Source organism: Natrix helvetica (assembly GCF_964273705.1).
Source record: "Natrix helvetica genome assembly, chromosome: 7".
NCBI lineage: Eukaryota > Metazoa > Chordata > Lepidosauria > Squamata > Natricidae > Natrix > Natrix helvetica.
This window is the reverse complement of record NC_138558.1, coordinates 59,976,455-60,002,327: the sequence shown is the minus strand read 5'-3', so window position 1 is coordinate 60,002,327 and position 25,873 is coordinate 59,976,455. Positions and strand designations below refer to the sequence as shown.

Sequence of the window (25,873 nt, the reverse complement as noted above, 5' to 3'; positions counted from 1 at the left end):
AAGATCAGGGGTAGGATCTTACCAGTTTAACAAATGGTTTGCTGAGCATGCGCTTTGCGCACACACTCCCACTTTGCTCGTACACGCGTCAGAACGTGTGCTGTACTTGTGTGCACAGTTTAGAGTATATTTACCTTTTGGACTGCTGCTTGGGAAAGAAAATAGCTGAGGCTCGTCAATCTACTCTGCCGAGCAACTCAGCTGAGAAGATAAAGGTAGGTGAAGCGCAGGGGTGGGTGGGCCCACTTGCTAGAGGGAGCAAACCAGTTCGCTCCCAGCTGATCTTCGGAGATACTGGTTCACCCGAACCAGTCTGAACCAGTCCAAACTGGTAGAATCCCACCCCCGATGAAGATGTTGTTTGAAGGCTTTATTTGATTAACCCACTCTTAACAAAACTCAAGCCCTTCAATTTTAACGCTTTAACATTTCTAATAAAATAAATGTTTTCTCTCTCAGGAACCAGAGTTGGAAATCAGAGCAACGTACCTTCTCTCCAGGAGTCACTGAAATTCTCCATATGCAATGTGTGTATGAAGGATAACCATTTGGAAATCCTGGAGAGGAGAAGTTGCCTGTAGACTCTTGCAGGGTTTCACCGCATCCTGAAAGACATCAGATTGTAGAGAAATTGTGAGCTCTCTGGGAGGGGCTGCTTGGGTAAACATGCTTCTTCTTACTGGGATTCACCAAAGGCAGAAAGAGAAATGCTGGTATTCAAATGACCATCCTTTATGGAAAACCCTTATTTCAAGAGTCTGCCCTGAGTAAATACTTTTCTAGATAGTTTTCTTTAAAACAAAATTACAGCAGGCTTTAAAAATTGCTCTGCTATGTTAACCAGGCAAGGAAACTTTCTTTTTTCACTACAATATTGTACAGAAAAGTGCTGAAAAAATGAAACCATTGCAGGAAATCAACTGCCAATTTTATTTAATTACTATTTGATCCAGGATATATGCCAGATTGTATTTGTTGTGGCAATAATTTATTTTTAAATGTTTCATCATTAAGACACAAATGCATTATGACCCTCTGGCTGTTTAAACTACCTGAGATTAAACATGTAAGGAACGTTTGTGAATCATGCTGGTTGGGCACATGAAACAAATCCAGAAGCATCAGCAAGGCCATAACCCTCCTCCCAGAATCCGGTAAAGTTACCCACCAAGATGATTAAAGCAAAGTTAGTACAACACTCAGGTCAAAATCTCAACGAGTAGATCTAATACTGTAGATCAGGGGTGTCAAACCCGCGGCCTGTGGGCTGGATGCGTCACATGCCACCCCTGCCCCCACCAGGTTTAGCAAGGGGGGGGGGAAAGTCCCGATACGTCATATGATGATGTGAGTTTGACACCCCTGCTGTGGATGTTTTACCTGCAGTTGATTTGATATGATAGCAGAATTTTCAGATTGCAGAGGCCAACATTTCTGTCACTTTAATTTTTAAAATTAAGTTGAAACCTGAAGAAGCCAGCAATTGTTCTTTCCTCTTTTCCCAGCAATAGTCATTATGCAGCCTCCCACCTTGTTGGTGACAGGTTGTTGTTTGTGCCATATCTCACCTACTTTCATTTGTATGTTTTAACATCAAGCTATGACAAATTCCTTTCCACACTCCAAGAGCCCATAACCTACACAGCTCTACAAGAAGGGGTGCCCAACAGGGTGAGCAATAGACTGATGGCCAGCAGTGTCAGGAAACTGATGCAATCCTGAGCAATCTGTTTCTGCCAAGACCACATAGTCCAAGACTTGCTCCTATAGACAAGTACAAGCCTTATGGTGCAGCACATCTTTCCCTCCGCCTTACCTGGGCTATGCATTAGTCCATGGGTCGTCAACCTGGTCCCTACCGCCCACTAGTGGGCGTTTTGGGATTCCAGGTGGGCGGTGGGGATTTCGGAGGTTGAAACCTCCTTTTGAACTAACGTGAGCGAGAATCCGTGCGTTAGGGATTTCGGAGGTTAAAACCTCCTTTTGTGCGAGTGGGCAGGCGAGCGCAAGCACGTGCACAAGCAAACAGTGGGAAGAGGAAGGGAAGGAGTAGAAACTGATAGCAGGGACAGGCAGAAGCAGAGCAGAGCAGTTGCAAAAGCAGTTGAAAAGGCAGGAGAGAATTGTTGTTGGTTAATAATAATAAGTGGACTAACTAGCTCAGCCTTTCTTTTGTACATAGCCCTAAGGAAGATTTTTTTAAAAAGGAGATAAAAAGGAAAAGCACCGAAAGAGGAGACCTTCATTTATTCCTTACGAAAATTGAATCAGATATCAAATATTTAGTCTCGCAGCATCAGCCTCAAAGATCTCATTAATCACTAGTAAAGCTAATTTCAATTAACTTTATTGTTTTCTAATTAAACTTTATAAAGTTAAAAACATTATAAACATGCATAAAGTAGAAATAAAAAGATAAATGTATGTACATTTCTTTTCTTTTTTTTAAACACCCTCCTTTCTAAAAAATATTCCGCACTTGTGCAAAAACTGGTGGGCGGTAAGGAAATTTTTCCATCAAGAAAGATCCATTAGTGGGCGGTAGGTAGAAAAAGGTTGACTACCACTGCATTAGTCTGATTTGGAACCACTACTTTGATAGGAGAGTCCTAGTAACGATGTAACGTTTGGCATTATCCCTTTCATTTCATTGCTATATTGACAATTAGTTAGTGATACATTATTTCCCATTTTACTAATCTGATGATATTTTGTTTCAGCAGCACTGTATCAATACATTTATTTTTCTCTTGTGTTGCAATTTTTAAATTTTTATTCTTACCCTACCCCGGTTGACACGACAGTAATAGTAACAGAATAACCACGTTGAAAGGGTCCTTGGAGGTATTCTAATCCAAACTTCTAGTTAAGCAGTAGACCTTATACAATTTTGGATAAATGACTGTCCAATCCTTTCTTTAAAATCTCCACAACCTCTGGAAGCAAGCAGTTCCACTAATTTATTGTTATTACCATCAGGAAATTTCTCAGTGCACGGCTGGATCTCTCTTTGATAAGTTTCCGGGTCTAAAGCTGGTGTATTTCTTGGTTCTTATGCTGAGCTTGAGTGGTGTTAATGAGGAATGTTTCAACGCTTTGGACCATCCATTCCCCGCTCCCTGATACAGGAATGTCACAGGTGGAGCTTCAATCACATCCTTTCCTCTTTTTTATCATACCCTGCAGACCCTTCTGCTACTACACAATTTCTTAATTATCTTTATGGGCCTCAATCAACAAGTGGCTTTTTTTGGTAGATCTGAATGTCTTCTGAACACCTCATATTTGAGACCTGCATTTTCTTATCTCAGTGCAGGAGGCCAGTCACGGGAATAATTAAAAGCAAATTAATTATAAGATATTTTCAAAGCCTTTAGATGTTAACTCAAAAAAGATCACTGATTGGATTAAGGTAGGCTGGTGATATTGCTCTCTGGCTAAAGTTACATTCAGTCTTACCTACATTTAAACATGACAGCACGGCAAAAATCTATATAAGGCCATATATATATATACATAATATAGTAATATATAATATAGTACTATAACAATTTTAAAGTTCATTCTAAACATGCAAGGAAAGTATCTGTAATGCCATGTGAAAATGTCTAATAGCGCAAAGTAACATCTTTCCATATCCGCAGAAAAAGAATCATTGGCTTATCCTAAAATATTTTCCCTTTCACTCTATACTCCAAACCTGCATCACATGGCATCCTAATCAAATATGAGTTGCATATTAAATAATTTATTCAGCACTAGACATTTTCAAAGTAAATACCATAGCTAATTATCAACAGTTTATTTTTAACTCTGCAATCATTACTAATTCCACTAAACAGCAGAGGTTTGGTGTCTTGGGTTTCCAGATGCTGGCTTCTGGAGAATTAAAGCTATATTAAACTTTGTTTCTAGTCTGAAAAACTTCTTAGCAACAGAAAAGAAACAAAACCAGCAGAATGACAAACAATAAAACCATTGAAAGACAACCAGCAAAGCTCATCTGTGGATTAATTGCAATATGAAGTGGCCAATCCAAAATGCTCACCTGGGGTACAGATTTAAAAGATTATTTTTCCTCAGGTTTTGTTTGTTTACTGTGTGATATAATAATTTGGAAGTCCAAAACAAGCTGGCAAAACACGTAGTCTTTGACTTACAACCCATTATTCAGTGACTGTTTGAAGTTACAATGACATTGAAAAAAGTGACTTATAACCCTTTTCCCCATTTATGACTGTTGCAGCATCCCCAGGTCACGTGATCAAAATTGGGATATTTGGCAACTGGTTCACATTTGTGATGGTTGCAGTGTCCCCCAGTGTCACGTCATCACCTTTGGCAACTTTCTGAGAAGCAAAGTCAACAGGGAAGACAGATTCATATTGCAGCCATGTTACTGACTTAACATCTGCAATGATTCACTTAACAACTGTGGCAAGAAAGTTAATAAAACGGGGCAAAATTCACTTAACAATGGTCTCGCTTAACAATGGAAATTTCGGCTTCATTGTGGTTGTAAGTTGAGGACTTCTATACATAAAATGTCAGAAGACATAGGACATTAAAGCGCCACAGAAAAATCAATTCTAGAGTGTGGTATGAAAGTCATCTCATATATAGCTTGACATACCGTATGTAGAATTATGGATTTTTTTTCCAAATCTCAATTATGAAATTATTAAAGAGGTAATGTAATATGAATGAGGATCTTGTTTATGAATGATTGAGATGGAGGATTAGTTTATTCCTAACCCATTCAATTTCATTTTATAACACAACTAAATCATGAGGATTAATTATATGGAGGATTGGTTTATTCCTAACCCATTCAATTTCATTTTCTAACGCAACTAAGTTATGAAAACTTAAAACAAGAAAACATTTGTATGCTTAGTTTGAATATTATAGAAACCGCTGAGGTTTTTTTCTCCTTATGAATTAAGAAATCTCTGTAAATTTCAAGCCTACATGCTTCTCATCCCTTCACCACCTTTTTCAGGTGCAAAAAGATAAAAAGTATTGGTCTTTAAACTAATTGTAGAGTCTATGAAGTCCCAGCTCAAGATTTTTGGTACATTTAAAGTATTGCGAATGCAAATAAGCAAAAATCTAATAATAAAATTGTATGGTGAATAGTTATTAATATATCGACCTATATAGAAAGAGAAAGAGCATAATTTTAAATCCTTAAAAAGTCATTAGATGCAATTATGTTGAAAACTTGCATTATCAACTTAATCTAATTAAATACAATAATTATTAAGTTGAATTGTTTATTTTGTAATAGGGTTATAAACAGAAATAGATTACCATTTGTGTGTGTGTGTGTTTGTGCGTTTCTTAATAACATGTATTAGCTAAACATGAATTGGATCTCATGTTATGCCTTCCATATGCAATTTTTCCAGCATATTCTCTGGTTTTGATATAGCTGCATCATAATGCAGCATGTGAAGCATTTAGAAAAGGTAAAATCAGTGGAAGTTATTGGGGAGACACATAGATGGACATACATTCAAACATACACTGCATGTCTTGGGAATAGTTCGTTTAATGTCCCTCCCTAACTGGCACCCGTTTAAAAAAAAAAAGCTCCGTTTCAAAATGAGTATCACCTACTTGGTTCCTTGTACTATCAGACAGGACTTCATAGGCAGGAAAAGAAACTGAAACATGGAGGAATTCTAACCAATTACATAGCTCAGAAAGTGCAGTAAGGAAGGAATTTACCAAGATTTTAAGGCCACGTGAACCAATTTTTCTGTAAGAGCCAAAGAATCAAGTTTCAAGGCTTCCTACAATTAGATTTCTTGATCAAATGTTGTATGACTCATTACATCTTTTTTTTAAAAAAAACAACAACCTAGGACTACAGTTCTGCAGAGCAACTAGATTTCCCTGTTGAAGTATGCTAAACGAATGCATCATCAGTCTAAATATAGATCTGGATTTAGAGTACACTACCTTAAATAAGAAATGATAGAATGAATCATGTTTTTTTCCCACTGTCATCTCCAGCAAGTGAACAGCTACATTAGGAAAGCACAGAACTGCCTCTTGAGATGGTAAACTCAGATTCAAGCCACTGATCCCTTAATGCTTTAAGAATGTTTATGATCTCACCTTAAGTAACTGCCTGAATAGAAGCAGATAAGAAAACACCTTAATTCAGAATTATAGTTAGACCTCATTGATTATATTAGAAGATGCTTCTTCATGCTTATTCTCTACGATTCAATACCTGGACATCTGTATAGTTTTCTGGCTTGTGCAATATCTCCTTTACTTAATCGTGTGCGCTGTCCAATGGCCGGTCGGATCCCATTATCATCACGGGAAGGAAGTATGGTATCCAGGAACATACCCCTAAAAATAATCAAGAAGCAAAAAACAAACAAACCCCAACTTATTTTTCATATCAAGAGTTTTGAATTTATATAAGATATCCTTAGTAACAAAAAGCAGCCGGTGAAATGGAAAAGTCAACAATTATAATAACATGGTTATTTGATTAGTCTGGCTTTTTCCCGACATTCACACAATAGGTGAAGAAACTGTCCTGCTCAAGACCTTGTACTTACAGCATATCATCTTGATCTTTACCAATTATTTTAATTATACTTATTTCAACAATATTAGGAACAAAAAAAAATCCACAATACAATTATTGGTTTTCGTATTGCTAATTAATTCATTAAAATCTGCCCCAAATGTCTTCATTTGCTTTTTCAAAACCTCAGTATACATTGCACGCACAATAGTTTTCACAGCTTTTGATGCATGTGAGATTAATGCATTGTTCTGTTGAAATTTTCATTACAGTGACAAGAATACCTAAAATATTTACTTAAAATAACAGCAAACCTTATGGACATCATCAGAAAAGGCTCTCAGATTCTTAATCAAAAGAGGCAGTGTTGCAAATTGGAACAAACTAATCATTGTAAAATGTTACTAATATCAAAACCAATCAATATGCAACATGCAAGAGGCTATCCAAGGGATAGAAGAAACCAAAAGCATGCCTCTATTCAGAAAAATAAATAGATTTAATATAATTGTATGCAAAAGATAGGCCTGCAGAAATAAAAATGGGTTGATTCATTTTGTAATTACACAAACCATTTCCAAAATAATTAATTTTAAATGGACAAATTATTTCTTTTACATGATTAAAAGATATATTACCTTCTAACTACAAGCTTTTAAATCATATAATAGCTGGAATGTTTCTATTATCGGTACAGAGATTATTTTTTCTATATAAAAGTTTTTAAAGATATTAAGCATAGCTTTTAAAGCCTTTTTTCTTTCTAGCATTCTAGGAAACATTTTTCAGTTTGTTACTTCCATAGTCAAGTCAGGTTCTAATGGTTTTGAAAGCAACATCTATAAGCTAAAATTGTAAAAAAGGGGCATTCCTCTATCATTTCTCAAAATGGGCAAGTTTTCCAGAACAGTATTTGGAAAGAATCTGACACAAAACTTCACAGTTTAAGAAATTTCCCTTAAAACAATCATTATCCACTCCCCCCCCCCAAAAAAAATACCATGAAATCTTCAACAAAGCCACAAAATACATTTGGGCATCTAGGAAAGAGGTGCAACATCACAAAGCAATTCTGACAATTGCCTACATCGGAACAACACACACAGAATATTCACATTGAAGAATAGAATTATAAGACAAAAGGTATAACCTGAGACTCCAACCTTGAGAAGGTGTTCCTGGCATAGTGCATAATGCTATCAAAATCATATGCTTCTCCCAGAGAATTCACTTCTCCAGGCTCCATCTTCAAAAAGTTGTACTCTTGGCCTATAATTCAGAAGATTTCAAACATTTTTCAAAAGGAAGAAAGGGGGAAATCCATAACTCCTTTCATAGGAAAATTAGAAGATATTATGGGTAGATATAAATAGTTTGTTTGCAAAGGCTAACACAGAATTAATTGATTGCGATATATGTGCACAGGTAAAAGCAGCTTTCTAATTTTTTTCCTTTAAACAGCAATAACAATGTACCTGTTTGCTCATGAACTGAATTACTGATGGAATAATTGTCTGAAATGTCATCTTGGTATGCAGCATATTAAGAAAACTATTATTTCCTGTCACCCTCTGACTTGATTATTCCACGCTTACTTTCTTATTTTCTACAATGCATTGTGGAAACATAAAGACATTGGTTGCAATTTTATAGCATATATTATTAATTAACAATACAGCATAGCCCAGGCATTATAAGGAGCAGTACCTAGTTGAATTCAGTTGATCTCAAAAAGCCAAGCAAGATCAAATCTGATTGGTACTTAGATGGCCAGCCCACCAGAAAACCTCAGGTCTACAAGCTTGATTAGGGGGGAAATATCTCTGGAGGTGATACTGACAAATATTGTATAACTGTTCTCAAAAACTATATGGATGTATTAGTGAAGTCAACAGGAATTAGACTGGATTGGTAAAAGAAGATTTTATCTTTTCTATAGACCTGACTATTAAAGATTGTTTTAATCTTTATTGAGGATTATCATTATGTACATTTATTTCTATAACTTCTTCAATAATTGTCCTCATCTAGATGATGTTTTTCCATCCACAGTACTCCATTCTTGGAGTATCCTTCTTCATTTATTTACATAAACAATTTCTATGGACACTCATCCCACTACTAGGTCTCTGGGCAGGTAGCAATAAATAACCCCACCAAAAAGAACAATCCAAATAATTAAAATAATTACAGCCACAATAAGAATACAATATCTTGGAGATCCAATATTCATGTCTTATAAGTCAGCAATAAATAGAATGATATCAACCAACTAGATCAGTGGCCCCCATTCTTTTGGGCACTAGGGACCAGTTCCATGGAGAAAGGTTTTTCAATGAACCAGAGGGGACATGGTTTCGTGTGCTCCCTGTATCCTTTGAGTGGGGCTTCGCTTATTTGTGTGCCAGTTTCTGGAATGCTGCGACTGATGCTTGTCCAAGAACCAGAGGTTGGGGACAACCATTTAGATGAGGAGAAGCAAGTGAAGATGTTGGGAACCAATTAAAACAATGCTCATTTCATTAGGAGAATTACAAGTTTAATCTACAAGATTTAATGCTTATATCCAAAGCAGTTTATTACAAAAATGAACAGACAAATTTTTAGTTACCAAAATATTAGACCAATAATTAGATGCTCCATTCCCACATGGCACATCAGATACCTTCTAGATCAGGGATGTCAAACTACAAGGCCCACAGGCTGCATCCGGCCCATGATGTGGTCAGATCTGGCCTGCAGAGACATCCAGCTTTACCCAGTGTGAAGAGGAAAGATGAGGCCAGTGTAGCTTTGCCCCGGTCTACCCAGTGCGAAGAGAAAGATCAGGCCAACGTGACTTTGGCCCAGTCTACACAGTGCATAAAGGAAACATGCCAGCAGTTTGGGGAGTAGCGTCAAGCTGGCCATGTACAGAGTTCGCCATGCCCACCTGGTTGGCCACATCTGTCTGACCCCCCAAGGTCAACCACAGTCCTGATGTGGCCCTCAATGAAATGGAGTTTGACACCCCTGTTCTAGATGTTGAAGAACTACAATTCTCAAAAGCTCAATCCTGATGGCAGTTTTAACTTGTGACTTTAGCCTAAAATATCTGGGATACCATCCTAGAATTGTCTCACCTGGTTGAATGTTCTCTCTGATGATGGTGACATGATCATCTCTGTCTGGTCTTGTGTGCTCATGCCAAAATCCTATTACATGTCCCAATTCATGAACAACAATTCCAAACTTATCACAATTCTTGCCAATAGAGATTGCTTGAGGACCATTGCCTCTTCGGCCTACATAGGAGCAGCATCTGTAATGTATGATAAGAAAAGAAGTGAAATCATTTGAATGGACGCTTCCAAGAAGGAGCTGAGATCTTTATTTAGTTTTTTAATTTCACATTTTATTGTAGGATTTGTTTTAATAAACTGTTTTTATTAAATATATTCATTATATATATACACACACACACACACTATATACTAGTATATATTATATTATATACTAGATATTAGTAAATATAAATATATTATATAAATATGGTAGATTATAATATATATTTTATAATATGTATTTTCTTAGATGCATGCATTTGTAATTTGTAATTAGATGCATGCATTTGTAATTTGTAATTATTTAGGCAACAAAAATGGAATGCACAGGTACAGTATAGGTGGTACCGTGCTCAATAGTAGTAACTGTGAGAGGGATCTTGGAGTTCTAGTGGACAGCCATTTAAATATGAGCCAGCAGTGTGCAGCAGCTGCCAAAAAAGCCAACATAGTTCTAGGCTGCATCAACAGAGGGATAGAATCAAGATCACGTGAAGTGTTAATACCACTTTATAATGCCTTGGTGAGGCCACACTTGGAATACTGCATTCAGTTCTGGTCGCCACGATGTAAAAAAGACGTGGAGACTCTAGAAAGAGTGCAGAGAAGAGCAACAAAGATGATTAGGGGACTGGAGACTAAAACATATGAAGAACGGTTGCAGGAACTAGGTATGTCTAGCTTAAGAGAAAGAAGGACTAGGGGAGACATGATAGCAGTGTTCCAATATCTCAGGGGTTGCCACAAAGAGGGAGTCAAACTATTCTCCAAGGCACCTGAGGACAGAACAAGAAGCAATGGGTGGAAACTAATCAAGGAGAGAAGCAACTTTGAACTGAGGAGAAACTTCCTGACAGTTAGAACAATTAATCAGTGGAACAGCTTGCCTCCAGAAGTTGTGAATGCCCCAACCCTGGAAGTCTTTAAGAAGATGTTGGATAGCCATTTGTCTGGAGCAGTATAGGGTTTCCTGCCTAGGCAGGGGGTTGGACTAGAAGACCTCCAAGGTCCCTTCCAACTCTACTATTGTATTGTAACCAGGAGCTTTCATATGTTGTATATACTAGGTATAATAAATATAAATGAAAACAAAATGATTCTCCACATAAGGTCAATTGCAACCTGATCCTGTAATTAAAACAGTATATCCCCCCCCAAAAAAAAAAACCTAGCTCACATGTTAAAGATGGGTGCTGGTAGTTACTATTCAAATCAACTCTCCCTGTCATAGGTAAAAGATTCTAATGGGGATATGGTTTTGAAATAAGAAACATGAATCCTTTCACAGTTGAAATTCCATTTCAAGAAGTGGAGCTGGGGGTCAGGATAAAGGCAGTAAACATAAATATCGTATGTCACTTTTAATCTCCTAAAAAGCCATAAAAGCCTACACCATTTTGGCTAATGACACAGAAGCTTTTATTTACCACAGAGAAGTCAAGTAAAACTGAATAAAATGTGCTATAAGAGTCTAGGTCAAAACTGCAACCTCACATGAAGTTGACACTTATATTCACTATTGCTTTTTCACAGTTCCCAATGAGTGCTTTCTTAATAACTTTCAGTATCTTTATGGGATAGAAGACGACCGCAGTGGTAATGCTGATATGTAAATTGAAAGCAATTACAGAAGACATTGTGGAGTTGGCAAGAACAAATTTTTCTAAACCATCTTTTATTTTATTTTTTATTTTTAATCATGTAACTTTTTAATGACTTGTAGAAATGCTACAGACATATTTTTTACTTCAGAACATTTTATAAAATTTCCATCACATCCTCCATAGCAGGCTAATTAAGTGTGGGATAGAAGACGACTGCAGTGGTACTGCTGATATGTAAACTCCAAGTCCACGTCTCCTATTGTCTTTTGATCTGAAGCTCTTCAACAATAACATTAAAGGATGAAAGCAACTCATCCAGGCATATATACTGTCTATGTCATAAACTTTTTCAAGAGTTCTTCAGACTAGAAATTATAGTGACATGTAGGATTCAGAACAGAATATCGCAATGAGAGCTATTGAAGATCTTTGAGGATTCTACTTAGGTTATCTTGTTCTCTTTCAAAATATTCTATTCTTGTTTTTTCTGCAAATGCTTCCTAGTCTGGTAAACCTTCCTCTTGTGTAAAGAGGATACATTTGCTTCCATAATAATCCATATAAAGAAACTGAGATTGTTATGAGACTATAGCCATGATAGCAAACCTGTTCTGATCCCACCCCCTTTGTCCACACCAAAAGACTCTGAGCCAAAGATACTTTACAAGATTTATTGATAGACAGGTCCTTGGCAGTAAACCAACACAGATAAGCCTTAATAACAACCCGGCACTAATAAGCATTAGCAGCAATCCAGCCTGCCATGCTCACAAGACTGTACTCCCACATTAGTTCATGCGTTGACTTCTGCAAAAGGGTCTGTGCACGAGCAGTCCTTTTATAGTCTGGAGAGGAATCTAATTACCACCAGCTGAGTACAATTACCTCCTGTAACTGCGCAACTGTTCCTTATGCCTATTAGCTCTTCGGTGACGAGCATCCAACAACTCACTGCTGACATCTGACTCAATGTCCCTTGTCTCCTCCCCACTGTTCCAAGGCATGACATCAGGAGCACATTCCCTTTGGCTTTCACTACTGCTCCATGCCTCAGGCGCCTCCTGGTGGCCAACCAGCCTCTCTGATCCCTGCTTGGAGTCAGAACCCTGTCCAGGGTCCTCCACATCCTCCAGAGCCGACTCATGGGGACCCTCGCTGTCTGAGTCTGGTGGCAGCTCCAACGGCTCCTGCTGGGCCACAACACAAACCTAGGGCGACTTCCGGTTCCGGCGGCTACGGCGACAGGCAGATCGCTGCCTGCTCCAGCTCTCCCGGTGGGCTTCCCCCGCTTCTGGGGGGGCACAAGACGCCTTGGAGGGGCGTCTTGCCGAAGGAACGGCTCGCGGAGGGTCCTGGCGTCGGCGGCGGCTGGCGGGGGCTCCTCCGCTTCGTTCTAGGCATCGGGGAGCAGTTTTGGAGGACGTGCGTGCGCACGCGTCTCGCCCCATGCCGATCGGAGAACACACTTCCGAACGAAGCAGCGGCAGTATGGTGAGAGGCTTCCTTTCTGCATTCCTTCGCTTTTGAATTGATGAACTTTTCAGCACTTTTAAAAAGTTAAACTTTCGGATCCCTGCTGGAGGTGCGGCTAGAGGGAGGGGGATTTTCCCCCCTCCCTCAGACAAGCGGCTTGAAAAGACTTTCCTTCCATCCCCAGAGAGGAGGAGGGGGGAGAGCCAACTAATGATGCCTCACCCCTATAAAAGTGATTTTCATTCGACCTAGCTCCAGAACTAATGGATGAACTGAGAACTTTTTGAACTTTTAAAAATTTTACTATGCCTCTGAGCCCAAAGCTGGCAGGGCAAGATGGCACACTTCCGTTGTCTTCATGAACTGTGAAACCTGACTCCACCTTTAAAATTCAGGCTTCCGGTCTTTGTCTCCGAGTCACCCAGAGGAATTTCTTGTGGATTGCTACTTTCTGAACTCTTTGGAGAAAAAAAACTTTCATCTACTGCTAGAGTGACTAAAGAAATCCCCATCTGTTTGGATCCTCTGCCTTCTGAATTCGCCTGCCTGCTCTACCTCTCCAGCTGCCCAGTCTCTACTTTGACTGATCTCCTTGCTTCATAAACCATGTCTCCAAAAAGACCACCTCCTGGAAAGCCTGGCTTTGCTACTTCTGCTCCAACGTCTGCAACGTCTAGTCCAGCTACACAGTCAAAGATATCAGAATTGATGCAACCCAAGACTACAGAGATAGACTTCCAACAAATGCTTCAACAAATTTTACAAGGCCAGGAGGAAATTAAGAAACAGTTAAGGGAAATGAAAGATGAAATTAAACAGAATCAAGCCCAAATCTTTAAGAACTCACAGAGACTGGACCTTGTGGAGGGTGGGGTGGCGGAGGCGAGGGGGGGGGTAGAGGCCTTACAGAAGGGGAACAAAGAACTTGATATCCAACAAATGAAAGCAGAGTTTGAAAGAATGTCCTTTTATCTTAGATTTCAAAATGTAATAGAAGCAGATGGGGAAAATATAAGGGACATTATGACTAACATTCTAGCTGAATACATACACAAAGATAAACAGCAGATGGAATGGGAGATAGATCTAGCTTATAGAGTGAATTCAGCATATGCCAGAACACATAATGTACCCAGGGAGGTTCATATTAAATTTCTTAGGAAAACCACAAGAGATGAAATTCTGGGTGTACAAAGGGGGCAAACACTGACATACCACGATAGGGAGATAACCATTCTAAAGCAGATTCCCAAAAAAATTAGGGAAAAAAGGAAAAGTTATTCGCAATTGGCGAATAAATTATACCAGAAGGGGGTGTGGTTTAGATGGTTGATGCCTGAAGGTATGCTGATATTCTGGGAGGAGACAAGAATCAGAATCAACACACCCATAGAGGCACAGGCCTTTATGGAAAAAAACAAAGCGAACCTAGAAAAAACAGATGACACTACAACGGTTATACAGGACACGGGAGGGGCCGGAGCTCTGCCAGCGGGGGGTGAAGGGGCAACACCAAGAAAGCTCAGATCACAAAAATAAATAAGAAAACCACAATGTTATAAACAGACCGAAAGTATTAATGAATTTACAACTAGACTATATATTATAATTATATAAACTGATTGAAAAGTATTTTTTCTAGAATTAATATGCTGATTTTTTTTATGACTATGTAATAAGGTTTGATATTTTGATGTAACCTAGGAGTCTGGAGGGAGGGGGCGTCTGCCATACTTGCAACTGCCAAAATTTGTAACTATTCCACTTACCCTTTTCCGCATAAATGTTTTTAAAAAAACCAATAAAACTTCTTGAAAAAAAAAAAAAAAAAAAAACACAAACCTAGGGCACATATGCCGGAGGTGGCACAGAGAGCCCTCTCTGTGGGCATGCGTGCCATTGCCAGCTCCTCTTCTGGTTTTCAGTGCACATGGTTTCCAGCTGGTCTTTGCAGGCACTGGAGCACCAGAAAACAGCCCCCTCAAAATGGCCCAAAAAACAGGCACACATGCACCAGCCAGTTGGTCTTCAGGTTTCTGGCACTCCGGCATGCAAACGCAGGCACATGCACAAATGTGCCGAAAAAGTTCACCATCACTGGATTATAGGCTTGGGGCTACAGCCACATGACTATTGAAACAGGGTTCACTGTATAATGTAGGTTGTATGCTACTTTACATATGAGATTTAAACACTCTGAAAATGTAAAGCTTTTGACCTATTTCAGAAATCCACTGTTTGTTCAGGACATGTAGGTCACATTAAATAAAATCACAATAGAAACATTTTTAATAAGCACCACATTTTGGAAAACCATTTTTAAGTTAATCATTCTAAGTCCTTAGTACATATAATCTCTTCTTCCCATCTGCCAATAGTGTCCCACTATTTCCATCTGCTCCCTGCCTGAGCATTTCAATTCTCTACAGAACAGTAGTGAGTACTCAGGTAACCCTCCTTTCATGGCCTTTCAGATTACAATTTGCAATAGTTATTTGACAAAAATCCATGCTTTGTTATAATGAAAGGATACAAAATGATGGAATTTGCAAAAATGGCTAAATTAATTTCTTTTGATCAGAGGAAAAAAACAGTATCTACATTCATGGCTGTGCGGAAACCCCTTGACAGACTTTTTGCATGAACTGGGAAGGGGGGAAATGCACTTATAATTTATGCCCTTAATAATTAGAAAAATTGAATAATAGAAAAAAAGTGAGCTTTTACTTTTTGTAATCATAGAGCAAGAGATAATTTGGTAATTATATTTGCTCAAAAGGAAATGGAAGCGTTTTGTATTTCTTCTTATTCTTTCGTTCTGTACTTTTCATTTACTATCTTTCTTTCTTTGAATCCCTGTACTTTTTATTAATCTGTATTAATGTTTATGTTCTTTGTAAAAAAATATGATATATTGTACTGCATACAGAAACAGTATATACACATATATACAGTGGAATGTGGCTTATATTAAATTGAAACTGTTATGTTGAAAATTTCACACACATAACTCGGACTCGTCATACACCATCAGATAAGTTATCAATGCCTGAGAAGCCCTTATATATATAAATTATCTTTTTGTAATGTAATTGTTTTTCTCTTTTTTATATATTTTTCCTCTTTATTCGGAAGGAAGGAAGGAAGGAAGGAAGGAAGGAAGGAAGGAAGGAAGGAAGGAAGGAAGGAAGGAAGTCTGATGCTCACTATCAGCTTCACATAAGGCTGTGCAGTTGAAAAGCTGAGGAATTCAGAAATTGCTGCTGCTCTCATAATTATACAAAGATATAATAATGCTTAAAACAGATCTGAATATTAACAATCAGAGTACATCAAAACAAAAATGTAGTTAGGACATAAATCTTATCTGTATCTTTTTTGCATCCCACAACCTGACACAAATACATAGGCTGGGGGTTTTGTGACTTGGAAGTTTCTCTGATCATAACCTCTCAATAAAATGTAGTTCCAGTCTTCTGTGGAGTTGATTTTTTGGCCTGGTTCCAGTAGGGTGGCTCCCAATTCATTAGAATCCATATCTTTTATATGAACCTACCCGCAAGGCCGGTATGTAAACACTATGTAGCTTTCTTCATCACTTCGTTCAATGAATGTAACGCAGGTATATTTTTCCCAGTGTCGCATTGCTTGCTTGAACATTGCTCGTTGGCTGCCTAAAATCAAAATGTGCAACAAAATCAAAACTTTCAGAAACAAAATAAAACGTATCACCCCACAATATGAAAGTTAAATTTTCAATTTCAAAACAAATGAGAGCAGCAAGGTCTTAAAGACAACAGCATTCTGAAGGCAGGTTGAAAGAGCTGGGTAGCAACTAATGAAATCTTACAAAGCAAGAATCTTTTTTCCAAAAAGGATTTACTCTGCAGAAATACATAAACAAATTGCATATGTTAAACATGTTAACCTAAGGATTTTTAATTACCCATGGTTAGAAAGAAATATATCAACTGTCAGACTGACGCTTCGCAAAACATGTGGCCATAAAGCTGGACACATAGCCATCAGCCAAAACCTTGTACAACAACATGCTTAATTAGTTTGTCTTAGTGAATTATCATTGGTGCATGAAATACAGTTCATTTTTACTGCTATGCCATTTGTCCAACAGCTGTTAATAACATGGAAATAATATGTCTTGGTCTTTTATGTATATGCAAGATAATCAACAGCATTTTGTTGCAAATGCCAGAGCATTAAATTATGCACAAACTGGGAAATAATTTAATTAAATAATGGGCAACACAGTGAAAAGCAATTGGGTTGCTTTTGAATAAACAATTATTCAGTGATTGATATGTTTACTGTAATCCCTAAGAAAAAACTGTTTGTGCACATACACATTTACATACATGCTCTTCGTACTATTCTTTTTCAGAGTATGCAATGTTATATAAGGAGCAAAAAAAGGAGCAAGTCAATTAAGATTTGAGATAAGAAAAGGAATTTTCTTTCAACCCTTTCTCATACAGTATTTGTTTCATGAGTTAATCCTCATTTGTTCTCATTGTACTGTACAACAAAATCATTTCAATGTACTTCTTTCACATGGACATTCCCTTCTATATTTTGTACATATTCATTCAGCACCCTTTTTAAACCCTATCTCTTCTTGTCCTAACACACACAAACACACCCAGACACACTTGCATTTGCCTATCCAATGAAACCTACATCATGTTTTATATATTCATCAATTCTCCTGGACAGTATCAAAGTACAAAGATTATTAAGAAGAGACTGGATGGTCCACTTGTCTGAGATGGTATAGGGTCTCCTGCTTGAGAAGGGGGGGGGGGTAGATTAGAGGACCTTCCAAGGTCCCTTCCAGATTCTATTCTGTTCTGTTCTGTTCTGTTCTACCTTATTCATATTTATTACATCTTTCTCTTTTTGTTAGCTTTATAGTGTGTTCATATGTGTATTTGTGTGTACACAGATTATATATATATATATATATATATATATATATATATATATATATATATATATATATATATATATATATATATATATATATATATATATTTGTTTTCGTAGATTTATATATTTATAATATTTATACATATATACACATACATATATATGGCATAGGTATATAGGTATAGAGATAGACATATAGACAGACATTCATAGAGAGAAGATACCTTGGTCATGAAAAAATAGACCCATAGAACCTTTTGCTGCCCATCATGTTTTTAGGAATAGACGAATTTATTTGATAGTTGTTAGTAAGTTAAAAAAAAAGTGTAGATTAAGTTACCCATCTTAATCACACCACACTACAAGCTGCATTCTCTGCTACTGTATTGCTAAAGAAAGTGTGCATCCTTTGTCCATGTGCATATCCCATTTATAGAATTAGAACCTTCAAATGCACATGCATTCATCATTAGTTAATGGACTGCATAATAATGTTGCATAAATAAATAAAGGAGTAGATTTGGCATCCCAATATTAACACCAGCATTTTCCAACTTCTGCTAGTTGTTGTTGAATTACTGTAACCATTATTTCCACTCAGCAACAACAGCAGGCAGGAATATTAGTTTATAATGCAATAACATCTGGGAAGTTAAGTCTGTGAAAAGAAACCTGATTTAATACCAATAGAAAAAATAATATGTTGCATTCCTCTAAAAGCGAAGTTAGTTAAATTTCTTAACGATCACTTTTCCACAGCTTTAAAATAAGCACAATGACTTATTATATAATTTCTTTTAATGATTCATAAGGTGGGTCATAACACATGGAAATACATCTGTATCGTTCAGATTCCAGAATATGTAAATAATTTAAAATTTGGTATTATTAAATACATTAAGAATAATTGCCATTTCATGGAATAGAATAAAATTATAAAAGAAGGAACTGTCTTCAAGACATCTCCAGTTGAATTGCTAAATATATATATATTTCTATTTGGGAAGGCTTAGTTCATGGGTTTGATAAATATGTGCCTTGGTCTGCCTTACCAGTGAAATTTCCTGCTATGACATATGGAATCACACCTCCTGGCCATATTCTTTCTGTGCGTGATGTAGCTGCCCGGGAAAATCTTTTTCTGTCATTGTTCCCTGAGAATGTTAAAGTTGGTCTTGCCTTTGTTTTATTTTTTTGTTCAAAACCTGCAATGACATTTATGTTATAAAAATACCATTCTTAACATTGCGCTAACAGTAACATTTTCTTCAGATAAATGAGCATTTCCCTCTTACATATAGTCAAGTTTTGCATTATGGTGAATATACATGCATACATACATACGATTTAAGAAATATATAATAACATTAATGACTGTGACTCAATGCTAAGGAACTATTTACCATAAACTCAGTATTTAGAATATTTACTTTTCTGTCCTCCTGTCAGCCCTGCTATGCTGATTCACTCTTGGTACTGTAAATATCTCCTCCTCCTGCTTTTTCCCTTAATACCTATTTAAATAATGTGTCAATGAATCATTCCAATGCTTCTTTACCTAGAAAGTTATTTTTTAGTTAAAGAATAATAATTTTTATAGAGAATATCTCTAAAACTGCAATAGTTATTTTATTTGTATGCAGAATTTCTTTTCAAATGTTTAATGCGAAGCAAGATAAATGAAAACGATATTTTTAAAAAGCTTCTCTAAAGTAAAAGGTTTTGTAGTTCAACTGTATGTGAAGTTCCCAAGCCAAGAAACTTTGCATTGCATTGTTTTGAATCACGTTTCTTTATTGAACTGAATTAAAGTTGATATGCAGAATAAACTTTTCTAGAAACTGAAATGCCAATTGAACTTGGGACAAATTCCACAGCATGTTTATTAAGGTTTATCAAATGCATCCCCTGTAGACTTATTTAAATTAGCTATTGCAAAAGGCAAAATCTAAACTTATGAATTGCATGAAAAGCAGCATAAATACAGCCAATTGCAATGCATCAAGTTTCACTAGAAGCATACATAAATGTTAGAACACATTTAGGAAAAATCTGTGTTATTTGTAAGGAAAACTATGTTAAAATTGATGAATATTGGGGTTGGCAAAAAGGAAAAATTGATTAGGTAAAATACCTGGGACCAAAACAGGTCTCTTTATGTTATGATAAAAATATACTGCAAATATACTGTACCTCTGCTTGATAGCAATTGAGAAGTTTAGAATGTGGATGTATTATAGGTTTGCTTTAAAATTTCAATTTAATTTGATCACAGATAGCATACACATGTAATAGGCACTTGCATAAACTGGATTTACAACATCTCCAAAATATTTCATTATTGGCATTCACAATTAGTTTATCTACTTACTGTCATGGCTACTCAGAAATTGGACCAAGAAAGGTATGGCATGTCTTATATTGCATGCAACGATGAACCAAATTTAAGCAGCTTGCCCATACCTGACTCAATTCTTCTTATCCTGTCTATAAGCTGATAGAGAACATTGTTTTTTTTTGACACCTCACGTTCTTCAAAGCCACCTTTTAAAAGAAAAGTAAAAATGGAAAATTGCATGTGTACATTTAGCAAATGTATTTACAAAAAGCAGAGGAAGAATATGGAATATTTTAAATGTTACATTATTGAATTATTATAACATCTTCCTCCCTGCCATAATGATTTTGACTAAGAATGATAAATTATGGTTTTATTTTTTAAAAAACAGTCTATGCGCTTGGTCATATTTGAGAGGCTGTCACAAAGAAAAGAAAAACTTATTCTCCATTATTCCTGAGAGCAAGCCAAGAAGTAACAGATGGAAACTTATCAAATAAAGATCCAATCTAGAACTAAGGAGAAATTTCCTGATAGTGAGAGCAATTAATCAGTTATTCAGAAGTTGAGAGTTCTCCAGCACCGGAGGTTTGTATGAAGAGATTGGACAGTCATTTGTCCAGATTGGTATATGGTCTCCTGCTTGGGCAGGGGGTTGGACTAGAAGACCTCCAAGGTCCCTTCCTACTGGACTAGCACTGATGACTCTTACTTCACCATTGTTTCGAAAAGTATTCTTTTCCTTTTGAAACTATACTTTTTCACAATGATATGTTGTATGTTAAATGGTTTCGTTTATGAAAAAAGTTCCAAATATATCTGTTATTTGTTCAGTCAGATTCCCCTGTAAAATAGGGTTATTAGAGCATGATGCTCTAATAACATTCACCCAGGCCTTGGGTCCTCAAGGAACCAGTGAGTTATAATTAATAGATAAATAAATAAGCAAACATTCAAGGGCAAAAACATCCTGAACTTTAGAAATATTTAAAAAACATTTTGACACAAATGTTTCATACACTTTAAACAGATTATTTCTCAACATCAGCATAAAGGGAAGCTACCATTTGAATATTGGAATAGCTCATCAAGGTTATGAGAGTTTCACTGACAGTTTGGGGATGACGTATGAGTAAAGTTATAAAAAAAAAAGAGGAAAACCTCTATGGGAACTATTATATTTGTTATATGCAAATAAGGACATATTTGTGGCCTATGATGAAATTGGCTTATATGAAATTTAGGGAAAAGATTGAGTAAAATTAAGCATGTATAATTACTTAAAAATTATATTTTGGCAAGTGACCTCATCAACTCTTTGCAATTTTACACTTAAAAGCTGAATTACTTTTACCTGATAAGTACCTTTAATGATTCTATCTATTTCAAGCCTATCTTATTTAAGAACCACTTGGTGATATCAATGAAGGTTTGCAAGCTTAACAACATTTTCTGTAAGATATATTTGGCTGTGGCAGATAATTCATAAAAAAAAAATCACAAAGTTTAACCAAGAAGGAAAATGCTACTTTCCATTTTATGTGGTACTAAAAACTGTAATTCACTGAAGTCTGTCACACACAAACAAAGAATACTTTTTCAAATAATACTGTATATAATATTTATATTAGTTACATTGCTTATTTTAACACTTAACTGTGATTACAGTTGATTTTTTTTGTAATCACACTGAAAACTTTACATTATGTTGCTTCTGACTAATGAACATATACAGTATTATTTGAAACAAATACTTTTCAAATAATACTGTCTATAGCATTTGTGTTAGTTGCACTGCTTGTTTTAACACTTCAGGGTGTTTGTAATTGATTTTTTGTTAACACTCTCAAAACTTTTACATTACTTTTCTTTGAATTAATGACAGTATTTACTTCCAGCAAACAAGTTTAGTTACCATTAGTAAAAAGATTATGAGTGAATGTTTAATCACTACACTTGTAGCTTATGAAATGCATAAAAAGACTGTTCAGTTACATGCCTATTCAAAAGTGAGAACCACTGAAATCAATGAAGCATAGGTTAGCTATTTCAGTAATTCCTCAGGTTTTTTTCAACATGTATTCTTCATGTAATCTTCTAAATTACGTTTTTAAAGGGTTACAAAAAAATGCACAGCGCCATATAAGGCAAATGTGTTGTGTCATTGCTGAGTAATTTACCTAATGCCTTCCACTGTCACATAGCTGTAGCAAGCCTTGAGAAAAATGTTTTGAATTTTTCTCTTAGATTTTAGAAGAATGAGGTAATATGTTAAGACATTCCTACTCTATGAGCTATTTTGTCAACTTCCCAGAATGCAAACATTCACTGCCCAGTGACGCAACAATCTTTCAAAGTAAGGTTTAATTTAGGAAGTAATGTTTTAAGTGAAATGGTTTTTCTTTAAGGAAGTTGATACAAAGATGCAGTTTAAATAGTATTATATTAATTGCAAATTGTATTATAATGCTATGCCATCTTGTTTTCATTAATTAAAAATATTCTTTCTTTTTAAAAGTAAAATAATTAATACAAATTCTAAGCATTTTCTTTGATATTTAGGCTCATGACATACAGTATTTGTCAGATATGTAACTTAAAGAAAAACATTCTATTTTGTCTGGAGCTGATCACACATATTTCCTGAACAAAACATGAAGGAAATTGATCTGCTGGATACCATGTACTGCTAAAGATACCAGATTGACTATATCAAAATTTTAAGATGTCTTTGGATGAAAAGCAGAAAAGCAAGAAAAACAAATATCATTATTTCCCTTACCTCATGATACTATCAGAAAAATTAGACGAAATGGTGCAAAGCTAAATATTCATTGATAAAAAAGATGGCATTGATTTATATTTTAAATCAGTCTGTAAGTGAGGTCAGATATGCTATTAATTAAAACAACAGATCAAATTAAGAAAAAATAAGTGATGGTAAGGCAGTATAAGAATATCTACTCACCATATTTTAGTTATTTATTTATCAAATGTCTACATTGCCCATCTGATTTAAATGACTCTAGATGGTTTATATAAATACAAATTAGAAATTGAGGTAAAGATAAAGATGTTACAAGTTAAGAGGCAATTCGGGCAATTTTTAGCTATGATGAACTTTCAAACTTACATCCTTCTATACAACTTCTAGACTGAGGTATGAGACGCTCCTATTACTTCCTGACCTGGAGCCAAATGCCATCTTTGATGACATTTAGCATCAAATAAGTATCACAGATAAAAATTTAATTCTTTTTGATACACATTGTTCTATATTTTTAATTTATTTTTTGATTTTAAACGTTTCTTCTACGCCAGCTATTGTATTTAACATACAGATAAAACAAGGATTTATTGTTTAGTCAATTATTTTTCTAACTTTATTGTGATCATTGAAATCATTGTACTAAGATTGTCTGCCAGCAATAGCTTCTTTAAGTTAACGCAAACTCCTTCATAGTATCTAGTAGCCTTATCTTCTTCTGGCCTCTTTTTAAGATACTTAAAAAAAATTTAGTCATCATACTTTTTACAATGACTCTTGATTCATTTTATGCAACCAAAATGTTTAAAACTTCACCTTCTTTATTACTGGCTCAGCGTTTATGATGATGAGTTTGTCAGCTGGCAAGATGATATCCCGGGTTTGAGATCTGTTATTATGCGACAGGTTGAAAGCCTGTCTTCACCTAGCTCCTGCCTGTCTACTTGCAAATGCAAGTAGACATATAGGTAACACTTCCGTAGCACTCCACAATGCCACGCTGGCCATATGACCACCAAAATGTCTTCAGACAGCGATTACTCGTGGCCTTGAAACGGAGATGAGTGCCGTCCCCTATAACGGGCAATGACCTAGCAGAGTAAAATCTGCACTGACTCTTTTCCTTTCTCTTTATTATTACATCAATCTGATTTCCCTTCATTAACTATTGAATCATTTGTTCTTCTCACAGCCCATGATATTCTCAACTATTTGTCCTGCATTGTTGCTCAGGTGATCAGCTTATTTTCATATTACTAATCTAGTTTTCATAGCGATAGGCACCTTTGTGGTACAGCATGACGTGGCTGCACTGCATTTTTATATTATATCAAATAGAATAGTGGTCTTTTTTCATGTAACAGGCATCTCTATTTCATAAGCACCTGAACTAAATGGCTACATTTATTATATTATATTTATTTGCAAACTTAAAATTATTCACAGCCAATAATACATTACAAATCCACATTACGAAATATATACAATATATATAATATATACAAAATTCTGAATATATAAATGAATAAAAAATGTTTATAGCTTACCAGTCTTATGTCCATTTTTTCCCTCTGAATGTTGTGTAAGATCAATTGTCCTATCAATCTGAAAGAGTTTTAAGTCTTCAACATCTAAGGCAATATCTCCCCAAAAGACAGCTTTAAATACAAAAAGAAAGCTTAATATAAAAATATTAAAAGTAATATCATACAAATTTTATTTGAAGTCTATGACTATAATCAAACATAGATATTTAAGGATAGTTTGATATATTGAAATCAAGGATCTTTGCTTACTTAAAGTCTCTTGCAAATATCATTATTGTGAAAGAAGTTATAATGCACAAGATAAATTATACAGTTTAAATGCTGCAGTGTTATAGAAGTCTTTATTGTTATACTGACTTTGAATGTAGGTGTTCTAAATATATTATTCTATACAATATTGAATATTTGAGGATAGGAAGTTAAAGATAACAAATCATTAAGAGAAAAAAAGAAATGATTAAAACACTATATAACCAATTTTGTTCTATTTAAGGACAATGACAATAAAGATTATACTATATGGCTATAGAAAAGAGATATCATGTAAATATAATTCTTAATTTCTACACAGTTCCTTGGTAAAATAAACACTTTGCAATAATTAAAACTATGTTATTCTTTTTTTTAATCAATAAGGAAACATTTTGTTCAGGAATGGGTTGCAGGTGGTACGCCCCGGTACGGGCTTACCGGTGCCTGTCCGGAGCACCGGGTATCATTCTGGTATGGTGCTCCAGAGGGCCCACCCGCTCGACCTTTCCTGTCTTTCAACTCTTCGGTGTTTATGCACACGGTGTGTACAGCGCCTGCGCGATGCTCCGCTGAGGTGTCACTGGAGGGTAGGACGCATGCACACATTGTGCGCGTTCATGTGGATGTCGCCAGGCCCCAGTCCAACTGTACCGGTTGCAATGTGATCCGGCACCCACCACTGATTTTGTTCTTAAAATATATCAGATTTAATCTTTTAAATTTCACAATATATTCTGTCACAAATATAATATTTTCAAGTTTCCTTTACTATGCAATATTGTTTCAACATGGAAAGTTTTATCAATGTTAACCCTATCAATCTGTCAGCAGATTTTTTTTTAAAAAAATTGTCAACTTGTGTCACTAAAAGATGTTTATTGTAAATTAAATGTAATTACACTTTAGACATAGTCCCATCACTAGATATGGATGCAGGAAAATTTAATTGCTTGTCATGTAAAAAAACAAAATCTCTAAGGAATGTTTGAATGAATACCTTAGCAGATTTATTATTACTCTTTTATTAGACCAGAAAGTTCTGAAATATTTACATACAGTATGTCAAAGATAT

The 25,873-nt window shown here is 35.9% G+C and overlaps 1 protein-coding gene and 1 long non-coding RNA gene across 3 annotated transcripts in view; one reads left to right on the top strand and one right to left on the bottom strand.

The window, feature by feature from the left end:
* LOC309395537 overlaps positions 1-25,873 on the top strand; it is a 448,057-nt gene that overhangs the window by 154,164 nt on the left and 268,020 nt on the right. The gene's annotated exons all lie outside the window — the stretch shown is intronic.
* Positions 1-25,873, bottom strand: part of TLL1 (tolloid like 1) — a 142,055-nt gene that overhangs the window by 33,923 nt on the left and 82,259 nt on the right. Inside the window, exons 2-9 of one of the 2 annotated variants that reach the window (XM_081959862.1) lie at positions 24,550-24,660; positions 20,361-20,441; positions 18,950-19,102; positions 16,510-16,627; positions 9,676-9,854; positions 7,717-7,822; positions 6,245-6,369; positions 490-605 (exon numbers count right to left, since the gene is read on the bottom strand). In XM_081959862.1, the coding sequence (XP_081815988.1) occupies positions 490-605; positions 6,245-6,369; positions 7,717-7,822; positions 9,676-9,854; positions 16,510-16,627; positions 18,950-19,102; positions 20,361-20,441; positions 24,550-24,660 (989 nt within the window). Of the gene's footprint in view, positions 1-489; positions 606-6,244; positions 6,370-7,703; positions 7,823-9,675; positions 9,855-16,509; positions 16,628-18,949; positions 19,103-20,360; positions 20,442-24,549; positions 24,661-25,873 lie in introns of those variants that run through there. The other variant, XM_081959863.1, reaches the window with a different exon arrangement.